At 41.3% G+C, this 26,867-nt stretch overlaps 1 protein-coding gene across 2 annotated transcripts; it reads left to right on the forward strand.

Moving 5' to 3' along the window:
* Positions 1-2,785: 2,785 nt before the first annotated feature.
* TMEM65 (transmembrane protein 65) lies at positions 2,786-26,798 on the forward strand. Of its 2 annotated transcripts, XM_081874722.1 has the most exons (8): positions 2,786-3,599; positions 11,895-11,975; positions 20,357-20,401; positions 21,061-21,128; positions 21,442-21,496; positions 23,871-23,913; positions 24,537-24,642; positions 25,275-26,798. In XM_081874722.1, exons 1-8 carry the CDS (start codon positions 3,215-3,217, stop codon positions 25,371-25,373), a joined length of 882 nt encoding a protein of 293 aa, XP_081730848.1. In that variant the 5' UTR covers positions 2,786-3,214; the 3' UTR covers positions 25,374-26,798. The 2 variants fall into 2 exon arrangements, with proteins under 2 accessions (XP_081730848.1, XP_081730849.1); XM_081874723.1 differs by lacking the exon at positions 11,895-11,975 and having other exon boundaries at positions 2,792-3,599.
* The last annotated feature ends 69 nt before the right edge of the window (positions 26,799-26,867 follow it).

The following is a 26,867-nucleotide window of genomic DNA, read 5'->3' on the forward strand; positions in this document are numbered from 1 at the left end:
TTCTTTGAACAGCCAGGCAAGCTTCCTGGTAAGGTTATGGGCTGTTAAGGGAACAAAGGAAAAGGCTCTGTGTGAGATGGCAAATCCCATCCCCCAACCTCAACTCAAGGGTAGTTAGAAAGACAAAGCCAGAACTGAGAGCAGAGTTGGAGCGATGTGAGCTAGAAGCAAAGTAGCAAGCAAGGAAGAGAGATAAAGAGCAATGTTTGATTTCTGTTGGAATCCAAGGCTTCAGCTATGGGGGAAGCAATGCCCTGAGAACCTCTTAATGAGGTGGCCTGTAAATATTGTAATTAAACAAATAAATATAAGTCCGCCAATGTGAAATCACGGTGTTATCTGTTGGCATCAGTGGTGGGAAGCTGAAAAAAACAGAGGGGAGGGGGAATGCAAGGAAGAAGGGCTGGCTGATGGGGACACTGACCCACAGCACTGCATAATGCAACATTTTGTGATTTGCTGCTTCTCCTGAAAAGGTTATTAAGACTTGCATTGACTTTATACATAGCAATTAAGAAGCAAAACAGTGACTAACAAACTGTAGGCAAAACAACTCCCCGAAGGATGTTGAATTGGCTGCTGAAGTTACATAGGCCTTCCTGCTCTTGCTTTCTCCGATAACCTTGGTGAAAGCTAACAGCTACAACAGCTGACGAAGATAATTCTGCTGGGCGAAGGGCCTGATAAGAGAGCTGCTGTTCCCTGAGGCTTGCCGCAAGGGAGGTTTCAGTCAGAGAATGGGGTGGGTTGAGTGAGGCAGGAGCACTGGAGGGTTCTGGGAGACTGGTGTTTTGCATATGAGGTTGAATTTGTGTGAGGGCTGCATTTAGTATCTGGGAACTCAGCCAGGGATCCTCTTTGCAATTGTCATGGCGCCGGTGAATGGTTGATGACGTTTGCAAGAATGCCTCTGAGCATTTTCAAAGTGCCTGTCATTCCTCACACTGTTGAGCAGCTACAGTACCCTATGCAGAAAGTACTGCTGCCAGTAAGCTTGAGCTTCAGCACTAAGCAGGGTTGAGCTTTTTAGAATTGATAGGCTGATTCTATGAACAGCCAATGCATCTTGTTGCACCGGTGCAACTGCACCCCTTAGATATTGCCTAACCTTTATAAGAGTGACGCGGGTGGCGCTGTGGGTTAAACCACAGAGCCTAGGACTTGCCAATCAGAAGGTCGGCGGTTCGAATCCCTGCGATGGGGTGAGCTCCCGTTGCGCAGTCCCAGCTCCTGCCAACCTAGCAGTTTGAAAGCTCGTCAGAGTGCAAGTAGATAAATAGGTACCGCTCCGGTGGGAAGGTAAATGGCATTTCCGTGCTCCGCTCTGGTTCGCTTGAAGCAGCTTAGTTATGCTAGCAACATGACCCAGCAGCTGTACGCCAGCTCCCTCAGCCAATAAAGCGAGATGAGCGCCGTAACCCCAGAGTCGGTCACAACTGAACCTAATGGTCAGGGGTCCCTTTACCTAACCTTTATAAAGGCCAAAGTCATTTGAGGCAACACTTACTTTCCCTGGAATCTTTGTCCCTTAATCCTAGAGGGGTTTGAAATATACTCGGAGTCGAGAGTGGATTTCATGCTCTTTATTCAGATCATAGTGGTGAGGAGAAATGGAAGTTCCCCCACAGTCAAAACAAAACAAATTCCTTCCAGTAGCACCTTAAAGACCAACTAAGTCAGTTCTTGGTATGAGCTTCCGTGTGCATGCACTTCTTCTTCAGATACACTTCTTCAGATACAGTGTGCATGCACACGAAAGCTCATACCAAGAACTGACTTAGTTGGTCTTTAAGGTGCTACTGGAAGGAATTTGTTTTGTTTTGACTATGGCAGACCAACACGGCTACCTATCTGTAACTTCCCCCACAGTATCTGCTTTATATACATTATTTACACAATGGGCTGCACATGATTGGCTAATTCCGGGATTCTTTTGTAGGCCAATCAGGTTGTGGATTCACTTCCTCCTGGAGTTGGATTGGGTGGCTCCTGCGGACCAATCATGCTGCTGCATTGTTCTAGGACTGCTGCATTCTGAATCCTATTGTTCTAGGACCAATCAGACTGCTGCATTTTGGATCCTATTGTTCTAGGACCAATCAGACTGCTGCATTTTGGATCCTATTCAACTCAGTACATAACAGATGTGACCTACTTTTGAAAATCGTTATTTCTTTAGGCAGGATTCCACTCTGGACATGCTCAGGGGCAATCCCCTCTTCTTCCTTTTGCATGATGCAGAAGGCTGACCCTCAGCAGCCATAATTCATCCTACTGATTCTGGGATCGAGCCCTTGCTTTATAAAAAAAAAAAACAGCAGTCTGTGAAACACTCATCCAAAAAGAGGCACGAGAAAGAGAAGTGGGGAATTTGACTCCAACTCCCATCAGCCCCGGCCACTGTGGTCGAAAGCCCGGGGCTGATGGGAGCTGTAGTCCATCCACATCTTGCACGAAGGGCAGGAGGGTGGTCTGTTGAGGGTGGGGAGAGGCGGAGCCCCTGCCAGACCCTGTCCCTTTGATTGGTTACCAAGACCAGTTTTAGCCGCCGTATTGGTGGAGAGGGAGCGGCCGGGGTCTGTCAAGGGGCACGGCGCGGCACGCCAGTCTTGTCACTCAGACTCCCCAACGTTCGTTAATCGGCGGGCGGGAGGGAGCGAGCGGGGGGGGGGGGGAACGCCTCCTCGCTCTTCCCATAGGCTGGACGGAGGTGTGGGCGGGGACGGAGAGAGAGAAAAAACATGGAGAGGGCCGCCTCCTCGCTCTTCCCACAGGACGGACCGAGCCGTCCGGCGCCTGCGCAGAACCGCCCTGCCTCATTCTCTCCTCACGCACAGACGCGCGCACACAGCCTACTTTGCCGCGCTGCGCTTCTTTGCCCCCCCCCCCGACCCCTTTTACCTCAGCGCCGCCTGACCAGTCTCTGAGGCGAGCCGTGGAAGCCCGCCCCGCTCTGGGAGGAGGAGGAGGGAAAGATGCCCGGAGCCTCCTCGAGGCGGCGCAGGGAGCTGCCGCCGCCGCCGCCGCCGCCGCCGCTGTGACTCGAACCCCTTCCCAAGCCAGCGAAGGGAGCGGCCGCGAGAAAGAGCGAAAGCGTCTCCCATGAGCAGCGCCTCCCCCTCGCCAGGGCAGCGCCGCCCTTCGCCTCCCCAGCGCCGGTAGCGAGAGAGAGCGGGCGGGCGGGCGGGCCCCGCTCCGAAGGGGCCGGCGAGGCATGCCGTCGACGTGGCTGAGCTGCCGCCTGGCGCTGCGCTTGGGCTCCGGGTGGCCCGGCGGCTCCTCGCCCTCCGCGCTGCTTTCCCGCCTCAGCCTCCGGGCTCCGCAGCCCAGGGGCCTCCGCTGCTGCTGCTGCCGCCGCCGGTGCCTCCTGCCTCTGCCGAGCCAGCGCCGCTGCCTCAGCACCTTCCGAGGAAGGACGGTGGCTCCGGCGGCCTCGGCGGGCTCCCCGCGGTCTCTGGGCACGCACCCGAAGAAGGAGCCCATCGAGGCTCTGAACACGGCGCAAGGGGCGCGGGACTTCATCTACAGCCTCCACTCCACCGAGAGGAGCTGCCTGCTGAGGGAGCTGCACCGATTCGAGTCCATCGCCATCGCGCAAGGTAAGCAAAAGGGGCCGCCGGGGAAAGAAAGGGCTTCTGCCCGACGCGGGATTCGAACCCACGACCCTGGTAGGTCCCGGGGGCTTTGCTTCTTGGCGCCGCTTCCCCGCCCCGGGCAAGTATTCGGAATTGAGAGAGAGAGAAGAGGAGCCAGGAAGAAGAAGAAGAAGAAGAAGAAGCGAAACTTTCCTACTTGGCGCATCGTTTCTCCCCTTCCGTATCTATAACGCGCTTACCCGGAGTTCAGCGAGGCTTAACTCCCAAGTAAAGCCTTGCGCGCCGCTTAAAGATTGCAGCCGGCGCTGGGCGTGAACTTGGGCAGCGGCCGCCGTTCTCCACCCGCCTTCGCCGTGCGATAATATCGCCCTGGAATGCACAAGATACAAGGATAATGTCCCCGAGCACATCCAGAGTGGCTTTCCTGGGATGCTGTGTAACCATAACCAGCCACTGTAACTGGGGGGTTAAGGGGGAGGGTGTGGCTGTCAAGCAGGTTTGAGGCCTGGGTCTGGTACTGCTTTTGTCTGGAACGGGACAGGGATTCAGATGCTTTAGAAATAAACTGTTGAGGCTACGGCTGTGTGCTTGAAATGAATTCTGACTTGTATGGGGAAAGTGCCTGTCTTTAGTTCATGGACCCACCCATCTGACTTCAGGAGGCAGAGCTTCCAAGTTAACAAACATGTTGTTTAGGGAGGCTTGATTGAGCCTCCAGGCCTAGGCATGGAAACACTGAAGGCATGCACTAACCTGATATAGGGGGAAAAGTATTCACCCTATGTTGGTTTCCTAGCCCATGGCTAGCTGTGTGCAGGTGTGGCTTTTTTAGCTTGTCATTACAAATGTTGCTTTTCCAGCATTTGGCAAGGTGTGCAGAAAGCTGAATTGCACACTTGATAGCAGTTGTACAGGGGCGACTTCTTACATACTGGGTGATCACATGCAGGATCTCTCCTGCCACATTTAGGGTTGTGCAAGTGATTTTTTGATTCTTTAATCTGTTCCATTCCAGTGTTTTGAATCGGTTGCGTCCAATACTTTGGGTCCCATTTGTGGATTGTTGCCAAGAAGATAGTCATGGTGTATTCTTGACATTGGTGTTCCCGTGGGTATACATGTACTGTAATCCAAATTCTGCTATCCCATTTTCCTGCACTGTGTGCCTGATACTTTCCAGACTGAAGCAGGAAACAGAGCATGGTAACTTGGATACCTGGGAGTACTATTATGGTAAATTTAAGATGTGAATATTTTATAAATGGGGCAATTAAAAAAAAAAAGCTCTTATATGAAAAGGGAATCAATGAGAGCATAGTCTACTGTCTACAGCAGTAGAGAATAAAGCACAAACATTGATTTGATTGGAGGGCACATGACCAACTAAACTGTTCCATAGTTCTGAAACTGCATGTAGATGGCAGCTTGTTTCACAACACTGAAATGGAAGTACTAAAATTGGAGATATATCTGACCTAAGTGGTACTAACGAGCACTGGGATGGTTTGGAGCTAAAATTGCAGATTTGGAGACCATACCTCTTTTGCTAGCCTTAGTTTCTCTGTGCTAATTGCTTCTAGTGACAGTCTCTGTGAGGGTTTCAGGTGACAACTGCACTGATTCAGCACATCTTGTCAATGTAAAACTTTTCTAACTGCTTTGACTGTTGATGTATGGAGACTAAAATATGGCTATTGAACAACCCATTGATTTTGTATATTAATAAAAGATACAGAAGCCGTGGAATAGGAATAACAGAATATACTTGATTGGGGATCCATCTTCTTTTAGTTAAGATTTTGGAAAAACTAGAGATTTTGCTAAAAGGAGAAGATACTGTACTTCTCAACTTCAGCCTGCACCACAGTATATGTTAAGAGTATTTTATTTGCTTATCTAGCATAATACCGTATTTTTCTGTCTATAAGATGCCCCCATGTATAGGACACCCCCTATTTTGGGGACTCAGATTTAAGAAAATGGGGGGAGATGGCCCAGAGTATAAGATGCCCCCTAATTTTTGACATTATTTTTAGGGGGAAAACCTAGTCTTATACACTGAAAAATATGGTGTTTTATTTGTCTATATCATCAATGTATGCAAGTACAGAGGTTGAGATGTGAAGCCGTGGGAAAAGCTAGATTTTTCCTTGTTTATTTTTTCATTTAAATTTCCCAGCTTTTTTCACAGGACTTCGCATCTCTGCAGATGACAGGTTCTTATCTAGGGGGCTTACAATCTATAATTCAACACTGAAATGAAATAGAAGGTGATAGAAGTGGAACGAGGGTTGAACAGGATTTGTTTAGCCAAACTGAAGAGCCATAGAATAGTAGAAGTTAAAGATATCCTGCAGTTTACTGGGCAGGTTTGCATAAAAAATAAATCATGGTTCAATTGTAACTGTGGTGTGTTCTTTTACGTTTACTGTAGTATTGTGTTATGGTAGCATTTTAGACCTCCAGCATATTGGATGGCATGTTTTCTTTGAAATCATGAATATTCCAGCATGTATTCTGTCACATTGAGCTGGCACATCAAATAGCTTGTTTTGGAACATTGCTTAATATAAAAGGCTTGTATCATAGTGTGAATAATGTCCATTCAGCTTTTTCCATAGTGAATAAGAGCAGCTGTTATGAGTTCCAAAGTGCATGCATGTGACAGCATCAGGTTGAAATGGCTTTAAAGATCATGTAAGGTTATCTTTCACATTGATTTTTTCACCTATTTTTCAGTTATATAGCAGGTTCCCAGCTGATAGTCTCCTAGATGAAAGGCTGAAGTGACTGGAGAACTGCAACCTTTAAAGTAGAAAAATGAGCAAATGCTAAATTTAAAGTTCAAGTGTTATAGGTTACTAGCAGCAAGCTTTCTTGGATAAGGTTTGAGGTTACAATACACATTTAGAAACTAGCTTGCATTTGACTCTGGGCCATGACTTTGGTAAATATGCCCTTGAAAAGGACACTTGGATGGCCCATAGTTAGGTACTCACAATCTGTTGCATTGGTATTGTTTAGCCTCAGATATGTGTTTACTCTTAACCTTATATATAAAAATATAAATCAAAGCTTTAATATTGAGTCTTATAACTCTCAAATAGTTACTTCCTATATTTGTAACTTCAGTTCTGAAACAATCAGAATTTTCCTATCTTTTTCAAAATTCTAATTTCAAAATTCTTTCCTGCTTAAATCTTCCAAAAAATAAAAATAATTCTGATTTGGGTGTTGCAATGCAGGCTTATGTGATGCCTACACCACCTCACTCCAGCCTTTGTTTTGCAGAGCTGTAATTAAGGGATGCGGGTGGTGCTGTGGGTTAAACCACAGAGCCTAGGATTTGCCGATCAGAAGGTCGGTGGTTCGAATCCCCGCAACAGGGTGAGCTCCCGTTGCTCCATCCCTGCTCCTGCCAACCTAGCAGTTCAAAAGCACATCAAAGTGCGACCAAGGTACTTTCGAGAATGTATAACTTGCTGCTTAAATGGAATACTCAGGATGAGACAGTCAAATCAGCCATGATAAAATGGGCTCAGGATATTGGGTATAACATTATGTTTGAAGACTGGGAAAGGTTATGGACCACTGGAATGAGATTTACGGCATGTAATGCCTTGAAAGAGAATATTATGAAAATGATATATAGGTGGTACATGACCCCAGTCAAACTTGCAAAAATTTACCATCGATCCGATAATAAATGTTGGAAATGTAAGGAGGCTGAAGGGACATTTTTTCACCTTTGGTGGACTTGTCCAAAAGTGAAGGCCTTCTGGGAAATGATCTATAATGAACTAAAAAAGGTGTTTAGGTACACCTTTCCCAAGAAACCAGAGGCCTTCCTCCTGGGCATTGTGGACCAAAGGGTGATAAAGAAGGATAAGACATTTTTTATGTATGCATCTACAGCAGCAAGAATACTTATAGCAAAATATTGGAAGACACAAGATCTTCCCACGCTGGAAGAGTGGCAGACGCAGTTGATGGACTATATGGAATTGGCCGAAATGACTGGCAGAATCCGGGATTTGGATGAAGAGACAATGGAAGAAGATTGGAAAAAATTTAAGGACTATTTGCAAAAACAATACAAGCTATATGAATGTTAAGAATCTGCATGTTTTGGAACCTAGCTCCTGCAACTAGATCGAGAAAATGGGAAGATAAGTTACACTTAAGAAAAAGTTGAAATTTAAGGTTATTATATTTTTTATTTTAAGGCATAAATATTAGATAGAAGGCACCTTAAAATTAGAAGTAAAATATTTTGAAAGGTATAGATAAGATACGAAACAAGGTAATAATTTGCTGATATGTTTTATTGTAAAGAATGCAGGGTGAGGGAGGTGTGGGGAAGTCCAGCTAACAATCTAAAAATGTATTTTGAAAGTTGGAGTATTATTTATTTTTCTTCTTTTTTCTTCTGTAAACTGAAAATGCAATAAAAACGTGTGTTTTTTTAAAAAAAGCACATCAAAGTGCAAGTAGATAAATAGGTACCGCTCCAGCGGGAAGGTAAACAGCGTTTCTGTGCGCTGCTCTGATTCACCAGAAGCGGCTTAGTCATGCTGGCTCCCTCGGCCAATAAAACGAGATGAGCGCCACAACCCCAGAGTCGGTCATGACTGGACCTAACGGTCAGGGGTCCCTTTACCTTTACCTTTTAACCTGCTAATTGTCTGTGTACAGTGCTTTTTCTCTTGACAGTAGCTTTTAACTTCCTCCCCACCCCCCTCCTCTGGGGCCTTCCTCAGGCTTTTCTTGCTGGATCCTGTTGAGAGTCCCAGTGTCGTTTTCTTCTAAAGGAAGCTCCTATTTGTCATATTCAGCATTAGTTCTGCACCTCAGAATCTCTGTCGTGTTTCAAGGGGACATGCTTAGAATTCTCAGTCATTTGTTTGGGATCCATAAATATTGGCTTGAATTACAAGTCAGCCAGTATTTGTAGTCTCCACTAATCCCCTCTCCTGCATCCACTGGTATGGACAGTGCATGTAAGAGAAATGGTGACCTATCTCATTTATGTTGGTATGTAAGGAGAAGGTACTAAATGTCAAGAGTCTTAGGAGCTTAAATCATAGTGGAAATGAGGCCTCTGAGATAGCAGTTTTGTTGTGCCAATTAGCTTACCCACATGAAGTCTGAGGGCACACAGTCCTGAGGATGTGGCAATTCATTCAGTTGAATTAAGTGAAGCCAAAGTACTGACAGCAGTACCTGCACAAGTTTTAGAATTTCCCCCGGGTGGAGATCTCTGGATGCCAGGTTGGCAACTGAAATCCCCATCTGGTTGGACCCTCCAGCTTTCGTAAGCAGAAGAGCTTATTTATTGCAATTATATCTCACCTTTTTCTCCAAAGAGTATATGGTTCACCCCCCAGTAAGTTAGGTTGAGACGTTGTGACTAGCCCAAGGACACCCACCGAGCTTCATGACGGAGTGGGGATTCAAACCCTTATCTCCTAGGTTCTTGTCTGACACTCTAACCACTACACACGTTGACTTCCTAGAGTACTTCTGCTATGTGGCAGGTATAGAAATTAAGTGGGAAAGCAAAATGTCAGAGAAGGATCTGAAATATTTTCCTTGAAGCTTGAATTTGTTTTATTCTGCATTGTTTTATTTGCTGTTTTAATGTGTTGTAAACCACTGAGATTTTTATTTAAAATATAAAGTGATATTGATATTATTATTATTTTGCAAAAAGGGCCACCTAGATATTCCATTGTGGCGACTGTAACCTAGGTTTAAGCTGCCATTTGGTAATTAGCTTATATTTGAGTTTCTAATACAGTCATACCTCGTGTTGCTTCCGCTTCATGTTGCGTCTTTTCACGTTACATCCCATGGCAACCTGGAAGTACCGGAATGGGTTACTTCCTGGTTTCGCCGCTCACGCATGTGCAGAAGCGCCAGATCGCACTGTGCGCCTGTGCAGATGCAGCACTTCAAGTTCCAGGCATTTCATGTTACGGACGGGCCTCCGGAACGGATCCTGTCCGTAACAAGAGGTACCACTGTACTGCTGCAGTCTTCTGTGGCATCATAGTAGCCTATCTAACTTCAGGGAGTGGGGGCTGGAAGGTATCAACATGCATTTGCCTTAGGAGTTGTGTTTCCCTTTTAAAAGTTACTGTGACTCTCTGGTAGATGGTTCTTATGAGCTAAATGTTCTTTGCTCTTATTTAGTGCTGCATTCATATCTCTCTGACCATATTTGCATGGTGAGATCAAAGTAGAATTTTTAATTACTGCTAGCCAGCATCTGTAAAGCTATACAACTGTTTCTATACAAACATTTTTATCTCAAAATGGCTAAAGGGTAGCGAAACAGCATTGGTTAAAAGGTCACATGAACTAAAGATTTCTAATTTAGATTAGCTCAGATAACTTAAGTAACACTTGTTCTGGCATGAAAAATTGGAACAGTTACACAGCTTTCATAAAGTTGTGCTATTTTGGGGAATGACATGATGACAATGACTCAGAACTAGATTGGATCACAGAACTAACAAACCTGTTTTTTTGTAATAGTGCATTGTCTTCTGTTTTGGCAATAGTATCTCTTTCAAGACTGTGTATAATTATTTGTTATTAAAGAGTTACAGAAGTTGCCTTTTTATTGTGAGATCGGTCATGCAGGATTAACAGGAGGTGCTTACATGCTAAATACAATGCCACTATATACCTGATACTATGACTTTTAATATTTAATTTGAGAGACTATTGTTCACACTCTTTATTCAGATTCATAAAATTCAACACACTCTGCACAGACTCCACAATGATGCAAGGTGAAACATTTCCAGGGCTTTATTTTTCTATGGAAAATATTATATTTCATAAATTCATTAGAAACAATGAATGGATGTCAGATGCAAAGAAATATTAGGCTAGTGTGACAGTTTCAAAGTTTTAGCTTTGTTTTTCTAAATACTAAGGATGCTAAATTAGATCACTCCCTAGGGTATCAGAAAATAGTCTGCTACAACACCCTAATTTCCAGTAAATATTCCCATTTAAAATATTCTGGAAAACCAGTATCCCTGAGTATCCCATGCATAGATCTTCAAAGTATAGAGCTACCAAGAATTTACCTCCCTTGGTAGCCAGTCATTATCTGTGATGGCCTTAGACCCTTTCCATCTCTGGTAGTTTGTTTATTTTCCTGTTGTATCAGTCATGCACAACTTGCTGTGCAAATGATTGTGAGTAGAAAGGAGGAAAGGGGCAAAGAAATGCTAAAAATAGGTTTATAAATAGCAGCTGTTTTGCTCACCTGTGGTAAAAATGACCTCTAGGTTGTCTGAAACCCAAGTATCTAATGAATAAAATTTAAAGATGCTCGCCAAGTAACTTGTAGATTTGGGCAGGAGCAGTTAATTGATGTGCATGGAGGAAAATAGACAATTCTTCCCTCAAAGGAGCAGTAAGAAGGCAAGCACATAGCTGTGGTCTTGCAAGAGTAGTTCTGCAAGCATCTGTACCAGTATGAGAAGCAGTAGTTCAGCTATCGATACGTCTGTCATATTTTCTTGATTTATCCTGACTCAAATTATTTTTTTTCTGGTTGCACTTGCCCAAATTTATAAATAATCTCATAAGGATTTGACAAGTCTATGTAAACCTAGCAGAGTTTATTTTTTATGTGCAAGATTGGGAAAGAGGAAAATATGCCATATTACTTCAATTTCTTCAGGAATAAGGTAAACCTATCCATTTCACACAAGTGTATGTGATAGACCTTGATGGTTTGAAATTCAAAGCAACAGGTTGGTGTGCCTAATTGTTTCCTTCCTCCAACTGTTATACACCACAAGCTGTTCTCCCACCCCGGTGGTGTTCCGTGTGTGTGTGCAAATACTCTTATAAGTAGTATAAAGCACACCACATAATGCTGGATCAGATTATACCACAATATAGGCATGTGTTGAATCTGCTGTGGAGCAACAAAAAAGGAAAACCAGAATAAACTGGACAGAATGTTGTTGGTGCCCAATTAAACTGAATGTTTCACCTTGCACATTGGGTTACACTTGGAGTAGATGCACTGAAATCAGTGGGCTTTAAGTCCATTGTTTTCAGTGGGCAAGTATGACTAAAATTAGATCTCGACCATTAAATATACCAGTGGCATAGCAGAAAAATATTAGACTTGCTTCTGAGCAAGCATACATAGGATTATGCTGCACAGTTTGTAGTTGGAGTAAGTTCTGAAAACACGGATTCATGAATATTAAAGGCTTTTAACATTGAAATGTAACTTTATTTCTTACGTTTGAAAAACTTTAGCTTCCAGATTTCCTAAACCACTGGTACCACTTGAGATGCCATTGAAGCAAATAGTACCACCCGAACCAACTAGTACTTGGGGTACAGTAAACTTCTCTACTTGCTACATAAACGTGCATGGTCTAAATAGGTGCTAGGTGAACCATGGTTTTGATATGATGCAAAATAGATGCTGCTGTTTCATTAAATCTACTTACATAAACATGCTATTCTGTTTGTTTTGTGTAACCTGGAATGTTTAACAGAAATGGCCATGGTTGTTTCCATTTGCATTAGCATATGACTATAATTAGTTTCAGGGGTTGCCATTTTTGGGGGGACCATTGGACATATTTCTATTTTTGAGAGAGCATTGTGGGTGTCAGTCACAAAATGATGGTTGTGGCATAACACACCATAGTTGGGTGAACTTAAATAGAGTCCTGCTGAATCAAACCAAATATAGATCCTGTGTTCTATTTCTCATAGTGGCCAATTAGTTATCTCAATCAGAGAGCAGCTATTCTATGGCTTGTTCCTTGAACTCACTCATTCTGTCTCTGAATTCAGAGATTCCATTTAGCCATCATGAATCATAGCCATGAAAGACAAATTCATGGTGAGAGGTTTTGAAGTCTTTTACCTTATACCTATAAGCACATCTTGTGGCAGTGTGTTCCATAGTTTAGTGATGAATTCTATGAAAAGTACTTTTAACTGTCCGAAATCTTCTGCCAACTAATTTCTTTGATTAGCTCAAATTCTAATATGCTTGAAGGAGAAAAGCCTTTCTGTTATGAGGATGAGGGAGTATCTTGGATATACAGCAATCAGAATTTTAAACCATATTCCAAGTGTGGTTGTGCTATAAAGAATTAGCGCAGTGTAGTTTAATCATGGTGCTTTGAATAAATCTCTGACTTCCTCATTCTCATACGTGTTCTGCTTAGTTAGGTACTTCATCGTTTGCTATTGGATCCAAACCAGCAAGCTATGGCTATGCAAAAATCCAAGCCATAATTGCCACAGACACAGGACGAGGAATGTGCAAGGCCAAGACTAGGCCATAGTTCAGTATTTTACTTCTGAACAGTGGCTAAATGTCATTTTTTTAAAAAGCATTTTTCCTTGTCATGGTATATGAGTCATGAGGAGCATGTGATTCATTTCCCTATTTTTAGGGGGTAAAATGGTCAAAAATTTTCATGTCTTATAAATACTTTTACAGTACTACTTCTACTACCACCTATGTGCAGACTGAATAAGTGACATCTAGAATTGGAAAGATGGTCTTAGTTTCAAAATCATTAATGCAGGCAGTATTGTTTCATACATAAATTTTTAATAGGGTTTATATAGACAAATACAAAGACTATTATTAAAAAAAAATTGTCTAGACAAACATTAATCTAGAGGCAAAAAAGAGAAAAAAGAGGGAGGGAGGGAGGGATAGAGAAAAAGGAATAGAAAAAAATGAGAGAAAAGAAGGAATAGAAAAAGAATTGAAAGAGACAAGGGAAAAAGATAGGCAATATTGTTTGGTGAATCTCTGAGAAAATACACAATTTTAGCAGAGCCAGTGTGGTGTAGTGGTTAAGAGCGATAGACTCGTAATCTGGTGAACCGGGTTCGCGTCTCCGCTCCTCCACATGCAGCTGCTGGGTGACCTTGGGCCAGTCACACGTCTTTGAAGTCTCTCAGCCCCACTCACCTCACAGAGTGTTTGTTGTGGGGGAGGAAGGGAAAGGAGAAAGTTAGTCGCTTTGAGACTCCTGAAGGGGAGTGAAAGGCAGGATATCAAATCCGAACTCTTCTTCTTCTTCTCCTCAGAGGTGTGTCCTAAGGATTGTGTTCTAATTATTTTGTTTGTCAAGTTAAACTTTGTATTTAATTCTCTTCTTGACATTTGACTTTTAAAAAAATAACTTTCCATAAAGGAAAACAATAAGGAACAATACATTCTATAGCATAGTAGCATGACACTACAAAATCAAACTTCGTTACAAGAGCAGAGTAAAATTGTGAAACCATGATTTGAAGTGGATCTGTGCAACAAGAGATATGCATGTGATATAAGCACATACCCCTTTATATGTAGGATTTGGAAATCAAACAAGCAGCCACAAATGCTTTAGTAAAGCATTGGACCATAGCAGATGGTGTGAGACTGGAGGGATGGAAGAACCCTTTGTTGGGTTAATGGGAACCAGGATAACATTTGGTTTTAATTCCTCTTACATCTCTGTTGCATTCCATAACTTGCTCAAGCACAGCTAAGTTTTAGACTCTATTCCACCAACTTTTTAAGGTAAAATGGGAGTGAAAGTGTCAATGCTGTGCTAGTTCTAACTGGGCTATTGCTAGTAACTCTGTGATCCTATCTGTATACATTGCATTCTCCAGTGTGCCAGGGAGGATGGAGAGCAACACTAGATCCAGAGAAATTATTTGCTGTGATATTTGAATAATTTAACAGACGTTCAGAGCAAATATCTGTTGTATCTGATTTGTTTTGTCAGACCTTAGTTTTAATACAGAGCTCTCTCTTGTGTGTGGGCTTTTAGCTGTCTAAATACTGCTGAGATGCTTGACAAATATGTTGTAATCTCTGTAGGATCCTGCTATGCAAGTTGTATACTCTTGGCATCTAAGTCTATCAATTATGTTGGCAGACATGGCTTTTCTTTTAATCGGGTTCATTTATACTTTCATCAGTTTTTTAGTTGTTTGTAAATCAATGTGTTGCTTAATCTGACACTGCCCTCCCCTCCCCGCCCCCGTTTTAAGTTCAGACAAGTATTTCCAGTTTCATATTGTGAATAGCACTCTTAGAATATTTGTAATTAAGTCTGGTTTTTTAAGTTCAGACTAAATACGATTCTTGAAAGGATAGTTCTGAACTCTGAAATGAAAGAACCAACACTGGTTATTGGCTTCTCATTAGTAGAGAAGAACTGTATTTGTAGCTACAATTCTATGATCCTATGCACCAGGTGATTGTTAGTAATCTAGTGTCAAAAACAGTCCAGTCTGTACCAGTTTAATCATGCAGTGGAAACATTGACTGTGATTGAGGAGAACAAAGAGCAGTTTAAGGACCAGGGCTCTTGAAGGACTGTACATAAAAATCTTGAGTGGAATGCATGTACCATCTGAGGTGAAGTGAGTGGCAGTCAAAGAGGGAGCTGCCTTGATTGTGGCACCCCAATTGCAGAATGCTTATTGTCCTTTTAATGACCTTTCCCAAAACTTTCCTGATCCTGCTGACTGTTTTATGCCACTTTTATGATTTTGCGTCTTTTAGCTTTCTGTTTGTATTTATATCTTATTTATTATTTTTGTAAATCACCCTGGGAATGTGATTTAAAGGGTCGTATAAAAATACTTAGAAATAATTTTTAAACTGGCAAGCTAGTTGGTGTAGATGAAGTATAACCTGAATTTGTGATCTCAATTTTAAGTTAGATAAAACTGGTATGAACTTGGTAAATTCATAATGCACTACAAAATGCTCACAAAATTTCATTGGAAAAGAAACAACTGGTTTTTGCAGTACCAGAGCAACCTATTGTAGTCTGTTTATAACCTGGTAAAAGCCCAGCAGAAATTTCGAGAGCTCCTTTTTGAACTGTTCAGATCAGTTTATTTCCCACCTGAACATTCAACATCCTTAGGTAAGATGATGGGGACAGGTTGCTATCTTTTTCTCCAGTTTAAAAGATGAAAGGGGAAGCAGTCTTTCAGATTCTGATGTACAGTTCTCGCATGAATGGGATATGTGGCCTTTCATATTGGTGTGGTGGTAGAACACTAAGAAGATACAATGCTAACAGTTGGTAGAGGTAGACATCAAAGGATCCAAATTCTGTTTTATAGGCCTCCCAAGTGTGTGTATGTAGACTAGGAGCTATCCTTTGCTCACAGATTTGAAGTGAATCTTAAGCCTTTTTTCAAAGCTTTTTCTTCCTTTCGGAAAATAGAGCAGTTTGTTCCAAAATGGAACAAAATATGATTTGAATTGACACTAAATATGATTTGATTTGACAGGCTGAAAAGCAGCTGTTCAACAGTCTTGACTGGTATTCTGTGCCATAAATGGTCTGATAGTTTTTTTCTTCTTGATTAAGCCATTTCTCCCCCGTTTTCAACTTGAAGTACCTCTTAGTACTGTCATGTGCCTATCTGAAACAATGGCATCTCTAAGCTTTTATGGTGAACTCTTGCAGAAGTTTTCAGAACTGCAAGTGGAAGAATTTCATCCTGTGATTACCAAATTATTCTGTATACTCCTGCTGTCACTGTGGGTTGTCAAAATTATTGAGAAAAATGAAATCTATCTAGATTTATCACTGCAAGATCAGTGTGAGTGAATTATTGGGACCTTTTGTTGGGGAAGCAGGGGTGAAGAAAATTAGGGTTACAGCATCTTTGGATTGCTGATATGTGATACAGTGTGGTTGTGTTGGCACGGAGAGAAGTGGGAGTAGTCTTCAGAGCCAGTCCGCTCCTGTCTGGTCCCTGGGGAGGTGAGGCCAATGAGTAGTTTCTATTGGGCAGGATTCATAGTACAAAATGGGGCACCAGAGACAGAGGTAATTGCCTACTTTGCCCTATGAGTTATATACTGGGATGAACTGCTTTTGAGTTTCTACAGACCATCAGGGTTCCTAACAGCCTAATTTTAAATTAGAAAGGAAGAACCCTGTTGCTATTGTAGGGTTAGAAATTAGAAACTTTCTGATTTTACTGCAAATCATTCAGTGAACGTTTGGTAAACCCCACTATGCCTTCTGCTTACCATGTTCTAGGGTGCACGTCTATGCCCTGAATAAATTGAGCATGCTCCCAACATAGCCAACTGTCCTGTAGCAAAAAGGAATTCTTGGAAAAGTCATTGGTATTGGGCAAGTTGTTATTAGGGAAGCTTGTCTGCTGTTACCAATCTTCTTATTGAAGATCCTCTAGTAAGTGTGTAGGTAACCATCCCCTTAAAACAATTTGAAAACCATTGTACTATGTGATGCTGTGTACATCTTAGAGGATACCAAAAGGATGACATTGCTAGACTATATATTTACCATTCTTGAGGAATTAATTTCATGAAAATATATTTTCCCTCATACAGCCATTATTTATTTTATTTTTATTGAGAAAACAACTATGAACTGTCTAATTAAAAAAAAAATCTAAGCAGTGTCCATAAAGTAATATGAAATAATAGTACATGGATAGTCAGCAACATCTTGAAAACAAAGCAAGTACCGTATTTTTCGCCCTATAGGACGCACTTTTCCCCCTCCAAAAAGAAGGGGAAATCTGTGTGCGTCCTATGGGGCGAATACAGGCTTTCGCTGAAGCTTGGAGAGCGAGAGGGGTCGGTACGCACCGTCCCCTCTCGCTCTCCAGGCTTCAGGAAGCTATCAGCAAGCCTGGGGAGCATGCGGGAGTTCCCGCAGGGCTCCCTAGGCTGCGGAAAGCAGCCTGTCACCCAGCGCGAGGGGCGCTCTGAAGCAGAGCGCCCCTCGCGCTGGGCAGACACCCGCAGCGTGGGGAGCCTTGTGGGAGTTCCTGCAGGGCTCCCCACGCTGCGGATAGCAGCCTGCCGCCTGCCGCGAGGGGCGCCCTTAAGCAGAGCGCCCCTCGCGCCGGGCAGAGATCCGCAGCCCCAAAAAACTAGGTGCGTCCTATGGGACGGAGCGTCCTATGGGACGAAAGATACGGTATATATGACTAACTTACATGTCTTTGTAGGCATGCTAGAAAAAGTTTTATTATAGTGTGCCTGCAGTTTGGGGGTTACTTTTGGCAGGAAAAAATGGTACCTGGTAAGGAGTTAAATCGATACATTTGTATGAAGTGCAATACTAAGAAAAGAGGCAGATGTTTCTTGTTTCTAAAAATATCAGTGGGGAAAAGCATGTGTTTGAGAATCAATAGATGTTTACTCGATATAGACTGTTTATGTTAACTGCTATAGTGAAACCTAGAAATGAGACTTTCCCATTGGGCAAACCTTTAAGTAGTTCTCATGCTGTATTTGTAATATTTCAGTTGCTTAAATAAAGTTAAAATTAACTTGATCTGGTTTCTGTGCATCTTATCCACCAGTCCAGATGTCTTCTACCACATAGTGCCATTTGCTTTTATGGGCTCTTGAATAAAGCTCCTTTTTGACAGACACAGGGATATATTTTGTTCAGTATGGGGTAATTAAATCTCTCACTGTCCTGATAGTATCTTGGCAAGTGATTTGCTGGCTTTGCCTTGACAGGCAGGTGGAGAAAAACTACGTACTGTATATTCTGTGTTCTGAACTGATGGATCTGAGGCACAGAAACTAACTTCAGGTAAGATGATCCTTCAGTCTGTATATGTAGGATACACTTGCTTAGAGCCAGTTGTCTTTCCAGTGTCTTTGTTTATAAAATAAGGCATACACCCTCATAGTTTATTCTTTTGGACTATAAAACAGTTGCATCCCTCTCTTCCTCCATGGAGCTCAGAGGCTCAAGGGGTCCTCACAGCAACCCTGCTACTTTAGGCTGAGACACAGTGACTGGTCCCATGGCATCTGGTAAATGTCCCCCCACTAAACATCAACACACTTTATTAACTACACTACACTGAATGTACTCTGTACAGCTATGCACACAATGTGATTTAACCTACTTGTACCATTAATCATGTGGTTGTTTTCATAATTTTTTGCAAAACACTAACTGTTGCTGCTATAAGAACTGTTAACCCAATTCCTGCTTTTGGATTACCAGTAGATGCTTTGTGTTTTGTTAGGCTGCAATTTTCTTCCTTACTGAAGGCTTAATATTGTTTTGTTTACTAACACCCCAGCAGTAGGATATCATTTAAATGACCCCCTCAGTCTCCTATCACTTTAATCCAATGTATTTTGAGTTGCAGAGTGTTGCTTAAAAATGCGTAAATGTTAGTGTAACGTTCTTCTTGTGGCAGGAAATTGGGTTTATACCACTAACCAGTGTTGGAGATTTCTTCTTGTAAGCAATCTAACATCTTTTTGTGGTATTGGGTAGTGTTCAAATCTTCTGATAACTGAGTTTATCAAGAGCACTTAAGGGTAGTAAGTGGTCTCTATGAAAGTATACATTTTAGCCACTCCTTGTTTATGGTAGGGTGCTTGAGAGTTAAAGGCCATGGGGTAACTTAAATTGTGATATTTATTTAAAAAGTATTTATCATTTCCATTTTTACAATTGAAACAATAACAACAATCCAGATGTAAAACACACAATTATTTTCATTTTACCTTCTCCCTTTCATGGTTCATTTTATTATTATTATTTTCTGCTACATATTCTATTTCCCCCCAATATTTAAATATACTTACATCTATTATACCTAAAAGAAAAGCTTCTGGGATTTTAACAAATGTCTTTTTCAACATTTTTTTTCAGTTTATTATATTTCATCTCCCAGTAAGTCTTAACCGTTTTGCATGTCTACCACATATGATAAAAAGTACCTTCTTTTTCTTTACATTTCCAACACATATCTGATTCAGATTTATGCATCTTAGCTAGTTTACTCAGTGTCAGGTACCACCTGTAAATCATTTCCCTCAATAAATAAAATTCTCCCTCAATATGTTAAAATTTAAATCTTTTTTCCATAGTTTCTCCCATGCACTCATCTTTATATTATGACCTGTATCTCTTGCCCAGTGAATTATAGCTGATTTTACCAATTCATCTTTTGTTTCCCATTCTAATAGTGACTTGTACATTTTGGAAATCATTTTTCCCAACTCTCAGTGATCTCTTTCAAATTGTGAGCTTTGGGTCATAAAACCCCTCCATTTATCCTGTCTAAACAAATCATTTATTTGATGATACTGCAACCAGTCTGTCACAGCCTCTCCAATGTGTCATGTTTTTAAAGTTTTATTTCTTCTTTTGAAAAGTCTAAAAGGTCTCTGTATGTTGCCTAATATCCTTCCATATTCCTAAATTGTGGGATTTTAATAAAGGGGCAACAGCTTAATCATGTACCCTATCATATGCTGAGACTAAAGGTTGGATTTTTCAAGATCAATTACGGTACATACAAGCAGGGAGAATTCAATTAGTCAGCAGTTGGGCACCCCTGCACTAGTGACAATGTAATTTGAGTATTTTAGCCAATATTATTCAGTGTTTCAGATGATCAAGCAAATGAATATACAGTCAATTATTTTGTGAAATGGTGCTTCATTAGCGTGCATAAGTGTATAGTTCTGTTAGCATGCTTTTGTTTAATCAAAGGAGAGCATGGATCTGAAACTCACAGAAGACTGCAGTGAGCTACCGAGCTGCAGTTTTCTGCGCAGTAGCTTGCGAACGCGCCATATATGAAGAAAGCTAAATTTTCTATGAAATGAGGATTTCACACTATGCTGTTCAAAGAGAACAGATGTTCAAATATGTGTGATTATAATGCTTTTCTTTAATCACATTTTTCTACTTATCTAGAGAAGTTGGAAGTTGCGCCACCATCCACTGGACAGCTGAAACATGGTAAATTATGTCTATTTTTTTAGAAGCTTAACTGTGGAGAAAGCCTCTCTAATACTTGGAACATTTCTCTCGAGGCCAATGCAAGGCATACAGTTGAATACATGAGAGTACATTGGGCTGCTTGAGTCAGAACATTATAGAATTCTAAATCTTGCTTCCCCAAATTATGAGTAACATCATAAATCTGACTATCTTTACAAAAATAATTTTTACTAGTAAGTTTTACCTTTAGCTGTGATGAGAGGAGAGTGTGGTTAGAAGGGACAGAAACGAAATATGACAGAGAGGATGAAGATGTTTCACCCAGATCTTTGCAAATTGTTGATTAATGTTTATTATCAGATTTCCCTACCCAACACAACCCTTCCCATATATGACAATTTTCGTGGGGGGGGGGAGGGATGACAACTCCAGATTAACTGGGCCTATAGCAGCTGCATCGATTTTTGTAGTGCACTGTGTACAATGTGCTGGTAGTTGCTGTGTGGTGAGTTATACATGGAAAGAGGCTTCCATATCCCTTTTCTGTGATCTCAAACAACACAGTTCATATGGGAGTTTTTTCAAATTGTAGAAAATGGAGAATTGAACAGTAGTCTGCATGTATGAATTTGCAAGCATTTGAAAGCACTCCTCACACATGTGTCTCTTTCTTCTAGTGTTCTTCCACAATGCAATACCTTTTGTAGGGTTTGGATTTTTTGATAATGCAATTATGATTGCTGCGGTAAGTCATGTTGCTCCTTGGTCTCAAGCTTGTTTTGTGCTGGGTTATATTTGATATCCAGTTACCTTGATATGATAACATATGTAACACTAGCTTCAGAAAGACATTATTTTCAGCAATGTTTTAGCATACTGTATTGCTATGATAGATGTAATCTTATGCATGTTGTCTTTTAAAGTTTCCAGGAGAAATGGGTGGCAGAGAGCCTGCTATTCCTAATGTCTTAATTTGGTAAATAAACAACTTCTGTAACCTTGCCTTTGTTAATGAATGTGTAGATTTTAATAAAAGTTTATATTCTCTTTATTTTTAGGGCACACAAATAGAACTGTCCATAGGAATTGTCCTTGGAATTTCTACTATGGCAGGTAAGTAATCTATGCTTGACTGACTGTCCATGGCAATTTTGCTATAGCTGTCTATTAATCTATGAATATGTCTGTGCACACTAGGTAATTTTTTAAAAACTGCTGATTGATGATTGAACTTTATAGTGCCAGATGGAAATTTGGTTACCAGATAATCTTACAGAAACCCAGTTCTTATGCAGAAACTGCACATTAAAGTTCCATGACTCTTTCTGCCATGATTTTAAAATCCTAAGCAGGCTGTGTATAACCACAAGGAAAGGCAGCTGGGGAGAGGCTGCTTCTCTCCTCCTGTTTGTACTTCTAAATCACATTCCCTGAGCTCCATTTTCACCTGGGATGGTTAGGGGTCCTTATGGGTGAAAAAGCTGTTTGGGAAGGTGATTAGGGCTGGAAAAGATTTGGGGACAAAAGAGTTAAGGCATGGGTAGGCAAACTAAGGCCTGGGGCCGGATTCGGCCCAATCGCCTTCTAAATCCGGCCTACGGATCGTCCAGGAATCAGCGTGTTTTTACATGAGTAGAATGTGTCCTTTTATTTAAAATGCACCTCTGGGTTATTTGTGGGGCCTGCCTGGTGTTTTTACATAGGAATTCGTTCACCCCCCCCCCCCAATATAGTCCGGCCCCCCACAAGGTCTGAGGGACAGTGGACCGGCCCACCGCTGAAAAACTTTGCTGACCCCTGAGTTAAGCATTTCCTACATGCTTAAACAGCTCAAGAGGTTGAATCCACGCAGGAAACAGATCTCACATTTGCCTCTTGCATTCCTAGTTTTCTCTTCTTAAATAGTTTTAACTGACACCACGACCATCATCATTACTATTATTATTAGTTTAAAGCCACTTTGAGTGTTTATTGGTATCTAAGGTCTCTAAATAAATAAGTTCTCACTTTGCAAAATATTCTTTTATTTGCGCTTCCAAACTGTTCCAAGAGAGCAACAACAACAAAAAATTCTCCATGACACTTGAAACAAAGTGTCTCTGTTTAAGATGAAAGAGTGGCAGCCATATTAAAGTCACAAGTGTGAAGTATTATTGAATAGTCTCCTTTTAAATTTTGGAACTTTTTCATCCAAAAGGATTGACTGGCTAATTCTGAACCTGGAGGCAAATATTTGTGATAGATTTTAAATTCAATAATGCCAGCAGCTTTCTTAGCAAGATTAACATGCTTATAGAAATAGAAGTTGGTTTTGCAGAAGCGTTGAAACTAGGAACGTAGGAAGCTGCTTTATACTGAGTCAGATCCAGCTCAGCATTATCTTCACTGACTGACAGCAGCAGCACTCTAGAGTTTCAGAAAGGGAGTCTTTCTCTGGAGATGCTGGGGATTGAAACTGTGACCTTCTGTGTACAAGGCAGATGCTCTGTCACTGAGCTATTGCTGTTGTGTGTATGTGAGAAAGTATGTTTTCACATCCCCCTGAGTACTGTAAATGTGTTGCTTGCTGCACCTTTCAGTCTATTCCTTCCCCTGTAGATTGCCAGTGCTCATGTACACATGGATATGGAACCCCCCGCTCACCCCAAAAATCTCAAAGTGGTCAAACATACAATTGCATCCTAGATTCTTACTCTTTTTAGAGTGTGATGCCTGGAGAAGCTTATAAGAGCATCGGAGAAACATTTTTTTCGTTCTGCAGAAAGCACTTTCTATTCAAAGTCACACTGATCAATTGATTCTCTGTGCTTGTAGAGAGCCAGCCTGCACTGCTTTGAAGCCTCCATAATCAGCCAAATGATATGCTTCAGAATGTATTGCAAAGGACAACCACCTTTTGGCTCATCCCTCACTTTATCACCCCAGAGGTGCCGGGCAGTACACCGTGACATGACTTGGCTAAAATGGCCTGGGAATGGGGAGGCCTGGCTTATCCAGTTAGGTTCATAGCTTAGAAATTCCCCACTCCTGTATTACCCTGCTCTTGTACCAGCTTTCTTGGTTACCATTTTCTTTCCAAGTTCAATTCAAGGTGCTGTTTTTGACTTTTAAAGCCTTAAATGCCCTGAAACCAAAATACCAGATTTACCTTCCTCTCTGTGTTACCTGACAATCTCATTCCTCTTCTGGTACCCTCATTGTTGGGAAATTCCTGTTTTAATTGTGTAGGTTACCATTCTCAAGCTGTTCTGCTCCTACGGGTTCTTAAAGATTATTGTTTGTATTCTGTACCGATATATATTTGATTGTAAGATCCTTGAATATTTTATAGAAAGGTGCATTATAAAGGGTTTCAAGCAAGCAAATAATATTAGGTATAATTCTGGATTCTGAATCATTAAATGAAATAAAACAGTTGGCATTTGTGTAGTGTAGTGTTCTTTTCTTAGTAGATGCATTACAATGCTTGTGATTCTTTAATATCTAGCTGCTGCCTTGGGAAATCTTGTCTCGGACTTAGCTGGATTGGGGTAAGTCTTAATTATATTTTATAGGCTGTGATCCAGTATCTTGTTCGTACAGTGGTTAACCAAATGCCAATATTTACTTTACCAACAATTGCTCTGGGGCTGTTTAGTGTAGTCTCCACTACCTTGGAGCTGAATGACTGGCAGTGGCATAGTGGAACTAAGTCTCAGATTTGTCAGTTCACAACCAACCATCCCCCCCGCCGAAGTTGCAGTAGAAACAAGAAAGCTTTCCGGAAAAACCATCCCAACAAAAGGGCACAGCACCTGTTACATGCCAGAGTGCCTCTTTAAAAGTCTATTCTTTCTACCCCAAATCTCGCATGGATCACCCATAGGCTTACCTCACCTATACTGCCAAGTTTCAAATCAGTCCTTAAAACTATTTCACACCCTATAAGCAATTGAACCAACTCCCCCTTGACACAGGGCCACAACTGTTTTATGTATTAGTATTGAAATCGTCCCTCTTAAGTTCTAACGGCTTACCAAAGTGCTGGTTTGGCATATGTTCAGGAGACAGAATTGCTCGCTGCATTTCCACAACCAACAGAAACCGAGTATCCTGTAACTGCTATATTTCATATTATTCTGCTCAAAATATTTTTTGGGTTTTTTTCTCCAAGACTTGCAGGTTATATTGAAGCTATGGCCTCCAGGTTGGGCCTCTCCATTCCTGATCTAACGCCCAAACAAGCTGACATGTGGCAAACACGCCTCAGTGCACACGTGGTGAGTCTATGTTGTGTCTGTGTTTTTATACATACAGTTTTGGTTAGTGAGAGGTTAAACTAACAGCAGACACTGTGTAGTGCAGTAGCACCTTGGATCAGAATTCAAGTCAGCTGGAAAAAGCTAAGTGCTCTCAGAATTTTGAGATCTTAGGGGCATTTAACATGTGGCTTGTTCTGCAGATATAATGACCATAGTAGGCACACTATAGATACAAGTGATAGCTTCCCATTTCTGCATTTACGTGTTTCTGTTAAATCCTTTTATACTTTTTGCCACTCTGGCAACAAGTAGTTTTGGCAAGTACAAGGCAGCTGTAAGGGAAATATGACTAGATGGTCATGAGACTATGAAAAGCAGCAACTCCAGTATTCAGATTATTCCTGAACACTTGAACTTGTGGAGATACAATGTGCATGTTACCCCACTCCCTATTATTGTGGGAATAAACTCTTTTAAAAATGCACATGGAGGTTCTCAGAATGTAAATTCTGCAGCAAATATTTGGGAATGAGAAGGATAATAGAAATGAGGTTCATTGCTCGTTACTTCCTGTTCCTGTTGTTGGACCTGAAATCTGGTAACCTTCATAACTAAATTGTGAGTGACCCATTTTTCTTTGTGTTTTATAGGGTAAGGCTATTGGAGTGACCATTGGCTGCCTTTTAGGAATGTTTCCATTGTTCTTCTTGGGAGATGAAGAAGAAAAAAAACTGGAAGAAAAAAATTAACCTTTTTACAATGCTTAAGATCTATATAAACTAATGTACCTCAATTATACAACTATGCTGTCAAAATACTTAGCATTTAGCAGACAGTAACAATGTATAGAATGGGGAACAAAACAGCATGCCATTTTATGGAAACACTAACTTATTGTGGCTTTGTTCTAGTACATCTTTTTATAAGGGTTTTTCCTTTTTAAAATGTAAATTGTTGATGTGTGTGTGTGTGTGTGTGTGTGTGTGTGTGTGTTTCACTTACACCGGCAGTTGGCGTTTACCATTCCCCCCCCCCTTTTGCCTCTATCTTTTATAAGGATTATTACTTTCAGTGCTTGCCATCAATATACTGTATGGGGTTGGAGTTTGCATATTTACTTAGCGTTTGCAAACGCATGGCACAAGTTCCCTTTGATGCCCATTGTTCTCTCCATTCTGGCCTTTCAGTGAAGCTAGGTGACAGATGGCTTTAGGAGGAATCATGTCTTACTTTTATTCACCTTGGGTCACCAGTTGCACACTGTATGACTGAATAGCAAGACTTGTTTGAATAATGCAAAATTGGAAATAGGGTGTAGATACTTGCTGAATAACGAGGCAATTAGAGTGAAACACTTGAAGGTCAATTGCAGTTTCAGGTGCTGCCCCTCTCTCAAAACTCCATAGACACTGCTTGGAATGCATCCTTAATCTTGCCAAATTGGCATCTGAGATCAGGAGAGTCCTGAAAATTGGAATCTTAGTAACTTACATGGAACACAGGCTACAGTTAGGAAATGGGGGTTTGCTCAATAGTTGGAGCTGGGAAAATGTGCAAAACAACAATTAATGATAGTGCTCATCAGCACCAGGAGGCCAGTTGTTTGTGTGAGTGTAGCAACAATATTTTTGAAAATTGGTTTTCATTTCAGTTGGTGTGTGTATGCTGCCCTCCTTCCATGCCTCTCCGAAAGAATGAAAGAAAACCTTTAACCTATCTGAATTTCATTCATCAGTTCTAGGCGTCTGGGGAACCCCCAACCAAATAAGGGTCTATTGTTTGCTGAATCATGTGTATTTGTAGAGCACTTTGTGCACTTGGTGTGTGCAGGCCGAGAAAAAGCAGTGCATAGTGCACTTTGAATAGGGGAAAAGTGGAGTTCAGATGTGTTTAGAATTAGTGCAAAGTAAGATGAAGCCTTGAAAGGTTGTAGCTCTTCAAACTATGTTGCCTTCAGTGAGAAACAGACTTCAGTGTGCCACTTCTGGAAGTCTCTTGTTTCAGGAATTTGAAAGTAATTGTCACTGTCCTTGTTTCTTTGAATACTAACCGGGGCAGAATGTTACTTTAGATGTGTCTTGGAATGCCTTTTAAATGTCTAGACTTGGTCTGGATGTGTGGATCATGTGTGCAAAATGTAACTTAAATAAATAAACTTGATCACTTTTCATTAATTAGAAGGGCATAAAGGTTTCTTTCCGTTTTGCCTCACTGGTTCTCTTGTCATACTTAGTGTGCAATTT

The sequence above is a fragment of the Podarcis erhardii genome (assembly GCF_964252035.2).
Source record: "Podarcis erhardii genome assembly, chromosome: 8".
NCBI lineage: Eukaryota > Metazoa > Chordata > Lepidosauria > Squamata > Lacertidae > Podarcis > Podarcis erhardii.